At 39.3% G+C, this 13,556-nt stretch overlaps 1 protein-coding gene across 1 annotated transcript; it reads left to right on the top strand.

Moving 5' to 3' along the window:
• The first annotated feature begins 1,038 nt into the window (after nucleotides 1-1,038).
• Nucleotides 1,039-13,279, top strand: LOC148863132 (putative methyltransferase PMT2). Its single transcript, XM_088976979.1, has 7 exons — nucleotides 1,039-1,410; nucleotides 2,503-3,148; nucleotides 3,430-3,640; nucleotides 3,853-4,147; nucleotides 5,234-5,623; nucleotides 12,232-12,309; nucleotides 12,702-13,279. Exons 2-7 carry the CDS (start codon nucleotides 2,510-2,512, stop codon nucleotides 12,934-12,936), a joined length of 1,848 nt encoding a protein of 615 aa, XP_088833105.1. The 5' UTR covers nucleotides 1,039-1,410; nucleotides 2,503-2,509; the 3' UTR covers nucleotides 12,937-13,279.
• The last annotated feature ends 277 nt before the right edge of the window (nucleotides 13,280-13,556 follow it).

Below are 13,556 nucleotides of genomic sequence, written 5' to 3'. Positions count from 1 at the left end.
ACACCACTTGAAGTTCAGACAGGAAATTAATAAATTAGATTAAACAAATCTATCCACCCAGTTTCTGAAAGCAAACAAAAACTATATACCCCTGCCACAACCCAAAAAACTGAGAAAGGGAGAGAGGATTTTGTTGGTGTAACAGTTGTTTTTTTGTTTTGAAAAACAAAATCGTTTATATTTGCGAACATCCTTTTCATAGTTTCATTGCTCCAACATTATTCTGACTAATAACCGCTTTCTCACTCTGAATAGAGAGAGGAACTGGGAAGAGACATTGTTGTTGACATAATCAAACTTGCGTGTCTGTACTGTAAGAGAATAAAATGATGAAACTTCATGCAAGTTAAAACCATTGACACAAAGGAATTCGGATTAGCTGACCGCTTTGGTTGTTCAGCGAGCTGCGAAACCAATGATAAATTAAAACTTGCTCCCTCCGAGATCGGCTTTAGTCAGTAGCATTCGAATAATCTTTACAACCTTGCATCGGAACATCTCCGTACTTCTGTGCTTTATGAGAGATATTCTCAATTCAAGGCTATCATGGTTGTTCGAAGGGGCTTTGGACGGTCTGAATCCTGTTCCACTCCCTACCATCATAATGCAAAAGACACTGACATCTCCAGCTGCGACGATAGTGACAATGGGCCCCAACTTTAAGAATCAACCGTTGATCGGAACCTCGACTTACAATTGTTCGTAACCGTCTGATTCACAGAAGGCAATAAAAAATAAAAAATAATAAATTCATAGATTTTCCCTTTTGGTAAACTAAAAATAATTTTATGCCTTACGCTGTTACGCGGAAAAAGAAAATTAAAACAATTTATAGATTTATGAAATCTAACATCTTCATTCTTCACGTCTATTTATTTTCTTATCCAGAAATAAGTTAAAAATCTAGATCCCAAACGATATCATTGTGGCCTGATCCTAAAAGGAGCAATACTTACTCGAGTTGTGTGTGGGTGGCCAACAATAATTTCCCATACGCGGAAAAACAATAATTAAAATAATAAGAATAAATAAACTAACAATGGAAAAAAGGGAAAAACCTAGATATTCCATTTCCATGTCGCACGGGTATTATTATTGCGATTACTAGTTAAGTAGTAACGAGAGCCGAGAGAGAGGCGCGTCTCTCTCAGAAATCTCTTTCATCATCCTCTTGCAGAATTATAGTTATGCAACACTACGCTAGCCTCCTCCGGGCTGCGGAAATTCATTTTTGTTCAGTTCAGTCTGGTGACGTCGATTACCCTCTCTGTTTTTAGTTACCTGCTTTGCTTTGAGTCTTTTGTTCTTGGTACGGAGTGGAGAAACGTTCGTAAATGAAATGACCAAGGCTTAATTTACTGTGGTTTTCTTAAGATCTGGAGTTGGTTCTGCCTTCTCCTTCCGAGACTGGTAAGGGATCTGGATTTTAGCAGCAGATATTCTTTCTTTCTCGATTCTTGATTGTTGGCCTGATTCTTTTGTTTCTTGGCGCTTCTTTTTTTTTTTTTTTTTTCATTTCTTTGCTCTCTCCCGATCTCTTTTTTTTTCTGGATTTGATGCAAATGTGATGTTTTTGTCGAAGTTTAGTTGCCTAAGTCCGTATTTGAGTTCTTCCGACTTAAATCTGTGGTGGCTACATGGTTTTTTTTGCTAGTTTTATTGTTACGTTTAAATTTAGTTTCTTTTCGTTTTTCTCTAGCTTAGTTGTTCTTACCTATGCTAGATTTGCCTTATTATGACGAGATCTTGCAGGAAAAATATATGTAGATTCTAGTTTCTTTACGACTCGATGTAGCTTCTTCAAATAATTTTCAGCTTTAAGCTTGAAATCAGTTAAAAGGGAAGAAAGAATTGAAAACTAACGTATTTATACCGGAAGAATATAAAATCGATTCTTCTCTTCGACTTCCTTTACTGCTACGGAGGGCTATTGTTACTGTATTGGCATGTCTTTTACTTGATCTTGGCTTTTTTTCCCGAATCAAGTAAGATTCTTTATCTCTGAAATCTGATGTACCTATCACATCTGAAAGATATAATGTTATGGGGCTACAGAAGTGAAATTGCGATTGAGGTACGCTTGTGCGTTCTTGGATACGGGTGTTAGTTTAAGTGTTTACGCCCTGTCTTTTGAACATGGTTTTCTAAACTTTTTAGCTTCCAAAGCAAGTATTTTGCACTTTTAGTTAGGGTGAAATTTCAAAACGCAAGGTCGGGGGCTGATCTCATCTCATTTTTTTGGAGGAAAAAAATTCTTTCGAGAAAAAAAGGTGTTGGATGAAAAACACTTATTTTTAACCAATAAAAAAGCGCTTCTTTGTTTGTTTGCTTGAACTAATTTAACCAAACCTGTATGTGATTTCTTGGCAGTACGTCTAATTTAATGATAATTTAACTTTGTTCAACATGCATGCCCTGGGTACTTGTTCCTTTGAATTGTTACTCTTTCATCCAGTCTACAATCTACATAACTATACTGAATTAATTTTTAAATTAATTCAGGTGCATCATGGCTAAAATAAACTCAGCTGACAGCAGGACTCGGAGCTCTGTATCTATATTCATTGTGGTTGGTTTGTGCTGTTTCTTTTATATTTTGGGAGCATGGCAGAAAAGTGGTTTTGGGAAGGGTGACAGTATAGCTGTGGAGATCACCAAGCAAACAGACTGCAGTGTCCTTGCAAATTTGAATTTTGAGACCCACCACACTGGTGAAGCTGGGGTAATTGATGATCAATCAAAAGCTGAAGTTTTCAAGTCATGTGGTGCTCGCTATATTGATTACACTCCCTGCCAAGATCAAAGGCGGGCTATGACCTTCCCTAGGCAAAATATGATCTATAGAGAAAGACATTGTCCTCCAGAGGAAAAGAAACTGCATTGTCTTATTCCAGCACCAAAAGGATATGTTACACCCTTTCCTTGGCCAAAGAGTCGTGATTATGTGCCCTATGCCAATGTGCCATATAAGAGCTTGACGGTTGAGAAGGCTGTCCAGAACTGGATTCAGTATGAGGGAAATGTTTTTAGATTTCCAGGTGGAGGAACACAGTTTCCTCAAGGGGCAGATGCATATATTGATCAACTTGCTTCTGTGATCCCAATTCAAAATGGGACTGTGAGAACTGCACTGGATACTGGCTGTGGGGTATGTTGGATTCTCTGAATTACCTACTAAATTTGTTCTACAATATTTCACTTGACCCACGTAACTTGCATATTTTATTATTATTTGAATCTCACTTATTTCCCCCTTCTCTTTTAGATGCCATTTGTCAAGACCATGCTATGTGATTATTTTGTTTTATTATATTTTTTGGAGTTGTTTCAAATGGAGCCTATCATGTTTTAAAGCCCTTTTTAGTTATTTACAGATCATGTTACTCCACTGTCTTAGTTGATCCACTAAAAACTGAATATCATGCTCAGGTTGCAAGTTGGGGTGCATACCTTTTGAAAAGGAATGTCATAGCCATGTCATTTGCACCAAGAGATTCACATGAAGCGCAAGTTCAATTTGCTTTAGAGAGAGGTGTGCCTGCAGTTATTGGTGTGCTTGGAACCATAAAACTGTCATATCCATCTAGAGCCTTTGATATGGCTCACTGTTCTCGCTGCTTGATTCCATGGGGAGCAAATGGTGAGGATATATACGTATTTAGTAATCAATGCTTGTTTGAAAGGATGAACATTTACACTTGAAAACTACTAATATTTGATGGTTGAATTGTAAAGTTTTACCAAGCATTTCACCAAAATCATTTAATTTTTAGATATTATCAAAACGATTGTATCAGTCACATTGGCAAGCAACTACTTCTCACAATTTCCCGTGGGTTTCTTACTTTGCAGATGGAATGTACATGATGGAAGTAGATCGAGTTCTTAGACCCGGGGGTTACTGGGTGCTTTCTGGTCCTCCAATTAATTGGAAAAACAATTACCAAGCATGGCAACGTACCAAGGAAGACCTTGAGGAGGAACAGAGAAAAATTGAAGAGATTGCCAAACTCCTTTGCTGGGAAAAGACACATGAGAAGGGTGAAATTGCCATTTGGAGAAAGAGCTTAAATGCTGACTCCTGTCGTGGGAAACAAGATGACTCCCATGCTAATATGTGTGAATCCACAAGTGCAGATGATGTCTGGTAAGTGTCTGCTGTTGTAATCCAACTGCTATACCAACTTGTTGGATGATAGCTAGCCAAATAATAGGATACTTCCGAGAAACAATTGTATCCATTTGTGTCAACTTTAGCTATTATTGAAGTTAAGCTATGAAGATAACATCATCACCATCCATGATCATAAGAATTTGGCAAAAAGTTCTAGTGCTGGCTACCAACTTGACCTAACCCTCCTCTATCTGGGCTTGGGACCAGCAGTTTAAGAAGCTCACACTGGCAGAGTTATGAAAATGACAATAGTAGGTTATTTTATTTTGCTTCAAGTATTTCTTTCAAAAGGGTTTTTTGAACCCTTTTTGTATGGTATTCACCCACAAAAACCTACATTTACCATGTCTTTTAGCAAGAAGTTCAACCAAGGTATGGAAAATTTTGAGGTTTAAACACTCTTTGGGAGTAAAACATATTGGTGGAGGGCTCAATTACTGTATGCAGCACATTTTCTAAGGTTTAACACCATCTGAGAGTGGAACATATTGGAAAACTGATTTGCTTCTCCATGTTCTTTCATTGATTCAATATCTTTGCATCAATCATGCAGTTGATACTTGATAGTTACGATGGAAAATGACCTGAGACCTGGCTTTGTGCATGTTGTCTTTATCTGACTCAAGTGGCCAACCATTGTGCGTGTGTGTGTGTGTGTGCATATATATCTATATATGTGTATATCTATATATATCTATCTATCTATCTATCTATATATATATATATATATATATATACACGCTGATCAATATATATATAATATATATACACATTTGACTCAAGTGGCCAATCATTGTATATGTGTGTGTGTGTGCATGGTTCCTGTTTCTTGAGCTAGAGTTTCCCCTCTTAAAGCCTAACCTTTTGTATTGTGAACTTCAAATCCAAGCGTTTTTTATATTGATCTATGGCTGAATTGTGGCAAGTTTCTTGAGCAGCTTTTATTTTACTATTGAAGGCTTTGACTTTTTTTTTTTTTTTTTTTCTGTTGAACCTTGTTTCCATTTGACATTCTTTTTTGTCCTTTTGTATAACTCTTATTTTTTGTCCATGTATTAGGTACAAGAAGATGGAGGCATGCATAACTCCCTATCCCGATGTTGAGAGTGGAGATGAAGTTTCTGGAAGAGAGCTGAAGCCTTTTCCAGAGAGGCTTAATGCTATCCCTCCCAGAATAGCTAGTGGATCTGTCCCTGGAGTCTCTGTTGACACATACTTGGATGACAACAAATTATGGAGGAAGCATGTAAAAGCTTATAAGAAAATCAATAAGATTATCGACTCAGGAAGGTATCGCAACATAATGGATATGAATGCTGGTTTAGGGAGTTTTGCAGCTGCACTAGAATCTCCCAAATTATGGGTTATGAATGTTGTTCCCACTATCTCAGAGAAGAAAACTCTTGGTGTTATATACGAAAGAGGGTTGATTGGCATATATCATGACTGGTACAACTTTCAAAACTTCAGGGCTTTTAATTCTAGTAATTTGTTTAAACATGTTATACTTAGTGTACAGCCTTGCTTCTATCAGGAATGACCTTTTCTTAATTGTGAACTTCCTTTTGGAGGTTAGGGCTTGTCCATCCATACCTGTATTTATGCTGTCTATTTTTCTGCATGACTCATTTGAAAATGCTTTATTATTAGTCATAGTATTTGACTGCCTGTAAATATATTGTCCATTGATAACAACCACAAAATATGAAGAAATTTCAAATTAGATGGGCCTTAAAAGCTCTGCAATAAAAGGTTAAATTGTATGGACAAGTCATATTTGTTTGGTTTTCTTGACTTTTTTTGGCAGCTCTCTGTATTACCCATCTTTTGGTGCTGGACATTGTTTGCTTGATGTCATGATATTTGTGTCTTATCATTTTTGTAGAGAACACTGATGTGGGCCCCACTGCAGTGGTCCCCACTGTGTTCGTAGGACAGCATGTGTAGTTATTTGTTCCAGTTATAGTAGTGTCAGTTTGAGTCAGTTTGTTAGTTCAATTGTTATTTATTTCAGCTTTTATTTACTTTATTTATTGTGTTAGTACTAAGGGCAGATGCGTCATTTCCATTATGTACTAAACATAACCTATAAATAATAAGAAAGTGGCGGCGGCAGATCAGTAAGAATCTGTCCTTCCTTTCAACCACTTGTGTTCTCCTGTTTCTCTTCTATTCTCTCTCCTTTTCTCTCTTTTTCTTCTGTTTTGTAAACCTAAAACCTATTAGGATTCAAGACTGATTATAGTCTTGATCTTCTACTTGGTATCAGAGCCTATCCAGGGCTTCTCATGTGTTTCTAGTCCAGCCGACCACATGAGGACTAGCTAGGGCTGGAAGCTTTGAAGAAGTATTCGGTGGCTGAATCTTGGAGATTACCAGGGGAGGTTCGCATCAGTTGAAGACTTGCTGCAGCTTGCAGAGAGTTGGTAATCAGGAAGAAGCAGCGAAGGTTAGGGTTCAGGTAACCCTATAAGACGGTAAACCGAGGTACATAAGTAAGTTTTTTTTTTTTATTATTGAGTTTCAGAGACTGCAATCAGTCGAGATAGGTTGGACCTATCTAGAAGTAGGGGTCGAACTGTGTTCAAGTCTATTTCTAGGGTTGACTGTTGGGCCGAACCCCTTCCCTCTTAGAGGTGATTAGTTTTTAGGGTTTCATATTGCCCTACGACAAGTCCCACTTGTGCGGATTGCTTGGAGAGTGCAGCTGAGCACTTATTTCAGACCCACAGTTGAAACCCTAATTTTGCTCTCACAATAATGGGCCCCACAGTAGTGATTTCAGAAAATAGCATCTCAGATTGACAGGCTGCCCGGTACTGTGCATGCTGATTGATTTCATATCAGATTTGGGTTGGTTTTAGATCAGATTTCGGATCAGATCAGATCAGATTTGTGTTGGTTTCGGATCAGTTTTCAGACCTGCTTGTTTGACTTTGTTTTCTGGTATAGTGACTCTAACAGTTTGTAGCCACTGAATCTTGATCAAAGATGGGTTTAAGGGTCAGGGAGAAAGTAGTTTTGGAGACCACAGTTATGGTAGTGTATCTGAAACCGGGTTTCAGATTACAACTATGAGATTTGATGGATCAAATTATTTGGAGTGGGCTCAATCAACCATGATGGCTATTGGAGAAAGGGGAAAACTGGGTTACCTCTTGGGAGATGTGAAAGAACCTTCCAAGGAGGACCTAACATACACCAAGTGGGTTCAAGAGAACTATTTGGTTATGGCGTGGCTGTGTAATTCTATGCAGCCACATATCAACCACAATTACTTGTGGACAAAGACAGCCAAAGAGATATGGGATGTTGTGAAAGAAACATATTCCCAACCCCTTAATGTTGCCAGAGCCTATGAACTGAAGTGTGAGGTGAATAGCCTTAAACAAGGAGATAAGCCAGTTTCTGTCTACTTCTCTACCTCAAAATCCTTGTGGCATGAGATTGACCATCTAGAGACCCTTGAGTGTGAGAGTCCCAAAAATGCACGGACTCACAGAAAGCAAATCAAGACGAATAGAGTATTTGAGTTTCTGGCTGGTTTGAATTCAGAATATGACATTGTGCGACAATAGATATTGACAAGAGATAGTGTGACCCTTTCTCAAGCATACTCCTTGGTGCAGAGTGAAAAGACCAGGAGGAAAGTCATGATGCAGCCTCAGCCCTCTTTCCCAGCCTTGACAGCTATTAAACCTAAGCCAGGGGGTGATTCAGAAAGGGACCGGAGGAAGGAAGATAAACGGGATCTGGTATGTGAACATTGCAAGAAAGCCAAGCACACAAAAGATACTTGTTGGAAGCTACATCCTCACTTGGTCCCAGCAAAACTAAGAAATAAGAAGGGTAATGCTCATGTGGCCGTGAACATTGATTCAACATTCTCATCTAACACATCCCTAGAGACTTTAGCTGCTGTTCGGGCTGCCCTCATACAGTTGGAAAAGGAAGTTGAGAGTTCAGTTCAGCCATCTCAGTCACCATCAGCTCCTACCACATTTGCATTTGCACATTCAGGTACTCGAGCCTTAGCTTACCATGCTTCAGCTCCAAGTAATACTGACCACTGCTGGGTAATAGATTCAGGTGCATCTGACCACATGACTAATTTGCCATCTTTGTTCACTTCTTATCACTTGTCCTCTGGCTAAGATAGAGTATCCATTGCTGATGGCTCCCTTGTTCCCATTTCGGGCAAGGGGGACATCAAGCTATCGGGTACTATCTCTTTATCTTTTGTCTTGCATGTTCCTAAGCTTGATACTAACCTGCTTTCAGTTAGTAGTATTACCAAACACAAGAACTGTTCAGTAACCTTTTTCCCTAACCGATGTGTTTTTTAGGATTTGGAGATGAGGAAGGTGATTGGGATTGGCCGTGAGACGAACGGGATCTATCTGCTTTGAGAGAGTTCTCGTCGGGAGGAGTTAGTGGATAAGAAGTCTTTTGTTTCCCAGTCTGTGAGTTCGGTTATGCTTTGGCATAACCGATTAGGTCATTTGTCTTTTAAGTCTTTGAAGAGTCTGTTTCCTGCTTTATTTGAGTCTGTTGAGTTATCAAAGTTGAGGTGTGAGAGTTGTGAGTTTGCCAAACATTGTAGAACCTCTTATTCTTTAAATAATAAAAGGAGTAATTCCTCTTTTGATATTGTGCATACTGATGTTTGGGGGCCATATCATATCTCTTCTATGGGTGGGTACAAATATTTTCTACTGTTTATTGATGACCATACCCGTTTTTCTTGGGTCTACCTTATGCGTTCTCAGGATGAGGTTCCTGCTCTGACCCAAAACTTCCATCAGATGGTTCTCACTCAGTTTGGGACCAAAATCAAAGTCCTTAGATCTAATAATACAAAAGAATACTTTGCTCAGCCATTGACCTCCTACCTTCTTAGCTATGGAGTTAGTCACCAAAGCACTTGCCCTTATACACCATAGCAGAACGGTGTTGCCGAAAGGAAGAATAGGCATATCTTGGAGGTGGCTAGAAGCATTATGTTTACCTCCAATGTACCTATTCGCTTATGGGGTGATGCTATCCTCACGGCAATTTATCTCATTAATCGAGTTCCTTCCCGGGTTCTTGATATGAGAACCCCCTTTTCCCTTCTATATCCAAACAAGGAGTTGTTCATTGTTCCCCTTAAAACCTTTGGTTGTACCTGTTTCGTTCAGCTTCTCGGGCCTCATCATTCCAAGTTTGAACCTAAGGCCTCCAAATGCATTTTCATTGGTTATGTACAAACTCAAAAGGGTTATTGCTGCTATGATCTGGTTTTAGGGAAACAGTTTCTCCATGGATGCCACCTTCTTTGAGGAGACACCCTATTATCCTAGGGTTTCTCCTCAGGGGGAGAGCAGTGAGAGTGGAAGTGGGGCTGGTAGAAGTGGGGTTGTTCCTTTACCTATTCCACTGGATAATGAAGGTTGTAATGGTGAGGGTGGTCAGAGGGAGTCGGAGTTGAGAGTCTATCACAGGCGATGCAGGCATGTTGATCCTAGTCATCGGCAGTCCCGACCAGCTCTAGTTCCTTCTACGGCTCCAGATCCAGAGCCTACTGAGATACCTCTCACTGTTGCCACTTCCCCTCTTGTGGATGACCTTGATCTCCCTATTGCCATTCGCAAAGGGAAACAACATTGCACCACCTCTACAGCTCACAACATCTCACAGTTCTTATCCTATGATCGTTTGTCTCCATCTTACCGGTCCTATCTCACTTCCATTGCCGATGTCCCTATTCTAAGAATAGTGCAAGAAGCCTTACCAGTTCCAGAATGGAAAGATGCAATGCAAGTCGAAATGGATGCCCTGTTGAAAATAATACTTTGGCACTGGTTGACCCACCAAAAGGAAAGAAACCGGTCGGATGCAGATGGGTGTTCACTGTGAAGCATAATGCTGATGGCTCTATTGAAAGGTACAAAGCCCGGTTGGTTGCAAAAGGATTCACTCAGACTTATGGTATAGACTACTTGGAGACCTTTGCCCCAGTACCCAAGATGACCACCATCCGAGTTCTGTTATCCCTTGCAGCAAATCATTCTTGGCCCTTGTTTCAGATGGATGTTAAAAATGCATTTCTGAATGGAGACTTACAGGTATAGGTTTACATGCAGTTGCCTCCTGGATTCTATGATATAGAGACAAGTAAGAAGGTTTGCCGACTGAACAATGCATTGTATGGTTTGAAGCAGTCACCTAGAGCATGGTTTGATAGGTTCAGATTAGCCCTTGGAAAGTTTGGTTATGTACAGGCCCAATCAGATCATACACTATTCATCAAAAGGGTGGAGTCCTCTCTGACACTACTTGCAATATATGTTGATGATATTGTGGTGATAGGAAATGCCAGTTATGAGATTGAGTCCCTCAAACAGCTCCATCAAGAGTTTGAGGTGAAAGATCTTGGTGCACTACGGTACTTTTTGGGTATTGAGGTTGCTAGATTCAAGCAGGGGATTTTTATCTCTCAGAGAAAATATGTTCTAGATCTGTTGGCGGAAATTGGAAAGCTGGGTGTTAAGCTGGCTGATACACCCATCGAACAAAATCACAAGATTATTGTAGAGGGTGGGGAGCCTCTTGAAGACAAAGTTATGTTCCAACGGTTGGTTGGAAAGCTCCTATATCTCTGCCTCACTCGGCCGGATATCAGCTATGCAGTTAGTGTTGTTAGCCAGTACATGCACTCCCCTAGAACTTCTCATCTTCTTGCGGTAGAGAGAATATTAGCATACTTGAAGAGATGCCCGGGTAGAGGTATACTGCTCAAGAACAATAATCACATGAGGGTGGAAGTCTATATAGATGTCAATTGGGCTGGGAGTGTTGATGACAGAAGGTCTACCTCTGGATATTGTGCCCTTGTGGGAGGTAACCTTGTCTCTTGGAGGAGTAAGAAGCAGAGTGTTGTTTCTCGCTCCAGTGCTGAAGCGGAATACAGGTCAATGGCTAATGGAGTGGCTGAAATCTTGTGGCTGAGATCACTACTTGAAGAGTTGGGTATTGACTATGAAAAGCCCTTAATGTTGTATTGTGATAATCAGGCAGCTATTAATATAGCCCACAACCCAATGCAGCATGACAGAACTAAACATATCGAAGTTGATTGACATTTTGTGCGAGAAAGAGTCACATCACAGGAAGTGTCTTCCGTACATCACATCTAATATGTAGCTTGTGGATATCCTCACCAAGGTTGTACCAAGGAAAAAGTTAGAGGCAGACCTATCCAAGTTGGGAATGATAGATATCTACTCCCAACTTGAGGGGGAGTGTAGAGAACACTGATGTGGGTCCCACTGCAGTGGTCCCCACTGAGTTCGTAGGACAGCATGTGTAGTTATTTGTTCCAGTTATAGTAGTGTCAGTTTGAGTCAGTTTGTTAGTTTAGTTGTTATTTATTTCAGCTTTTATTTACTTTATTTTTTATGTAAGTACTAAGGGCAGATGTGTCCTTTCCATTATGTACTAAACATAACCTATAAATAATAAGAAAATTGCGGCGGCAGATCAGTAAGAATCTGTCATTCCTTTCAACCACTTGTGTTCTCCTGTTTCTCTTCTATTCTCTCTCTTTTTCTCTCTTTTTCTTCTGTTTTGTAAACCTAAAACCTATTAGGATTCAAGACTGATTACAGTCTTGATCTTCTACTATTTTTAAAATATTTTGCTCTTTAAGCGGAGCTATTGGATTTCTAATCTTCTACTGGACCAAACTATTGCATACTCTCATAGTTGGGGCCTTAGAAACTAAAGCAAAATATCACTTAATGTTCCATCATTTGGGCCAAGGGAGTCTGTTAAATTATACCATGTGGTCAGAAACTTAAGGGGGCAACTTTGATAATTGATATAGAGTCTAGTCATGCATAGGCTTGCTTTTGTTAACCATTTAATAAATTTTCCTGTTAATCTGCAAAGTTGAGACTTGTTAATTTTAATGTCCTTGGTTGAGGTTTCTGCATTTTCTTCTTCCAAATTATGTTTTTAGGCTCAGTTTTTGTTGTTTTTACTTGTTAACACATTTTCTCCTATTTCTTGTTTAGGTGTGAAGCCTTCTCTACATACCCAAGGACATATGACCTCATTCATGCAAACCGTGTTTTCAGTTTATATAAGAACAAGTAAGGGTTTTTTTTATTACTGATTGTGCAAATTGCATCAGTGAATTTAGGGCCCTCCGAGATATGGTTTGAGACCTGCCTACTTGTTCACCTCTTGTATCTCTATCCCATTTAGAGGACTTTGGGAGTGCACCAATATGCATGATTTTGTTTCTTACAACAAAAAATAAGTACCACATCACTTCAGCCAAAATAATTTATTTTTTTGCTGATGTAACACTTGTTTTTGTTGTAAAAACATAATTATGCATTATCGGCGAACAATTCCTTAATGGTTTTGTTTACCCAGTTATGAATTTCCTGTAGTTTTGTTTCCTTTCTAATATAGGAGCATCTCTTTTATTCTCTTATGTTGTGCCTTTTTGACATATATGTAAATAAACCAATGCCAGATGTAAGGCTGAAGACATTCTTCTGGAGATGGATAGGATTCTCAGACCTGAAGGGGCTGTTATATTCCGTGATGATGTTGATGTGCTGATCAAGGTAAAGAAGATTGCAGGAGGGATGAGGTGGAACACGAAAATGGTAGATCATGAGGATGGTCCCCTTGTCCCTGAGAAAATACTGGTTGCTGTCAAACAGTACTGGGTTGTGGGTGGAGACAACTCCACATCCTCAGAGTGAGGAAGAAAAAAGGTAGGAGAATTCCAGCAGGATTTTTAGCATTTAATGCTGCTTGGCGGATCCCATGGAAGTGATGCTTAAATTTATTTCTCTGGGAGCAATTGGCAAGTGATGGCAACTCTAGGGAGGATGGCCCAGCAGTCTTCTAATGTTAAATTAACCATAAGATGGGCTGTGATCTTTTGGTGTATGTGTCCAGGCTTCATTTGTGATTTGAGTGCACCCCCCCCCCCCTCCCAAGCCGTTCCACAATTTGTAGACAGAATACATGATCTTTCCAGAACTTGATCTTATTTTTTACTCTCTAATTTATTCATAGAAAAAGGTGTATCATTTGTTCTCATTGGGTTAGTCTTCTCAGCTTTACCCCTTCTAATAAACACATTCAGCTTAACAGAAAATTAGAAGTCCATTTATGAAAGTAAATCTCTTAGGGATGCAAAGGGATTCAATTAAGGTGATCTAAATTTGGTTAGTTCACTATTAAATACATCAATGTTATCTGTGCTTTTTTATGCATCACAAAGAATTATGGTGTTTTAGTAAATTGGTTTGAATCTTGTATCTTTACTAAAAGAGACATACGGTTCAAGGCTCATAGAAATCAATTGTCATTTTAT

Source organism: Nelumbo lutea, chromosome 3, assembly GCF_056320005.1.
Source record: "Nelumbo lutea isolate HS-2025 chromosome 3, American lotus-T2T, whole genome shotgun sequence".
Taxonomy (NCBI): Eukaryota; Viridiplantae; Streptophyta; class Magnoliopsida; order Proteales; family Nelumbonaceae; genus Nelumbo; species Nelumbo lutea.
This window is presented reverse-complemented; position numbering and strand designations above follow the sequence as displayed.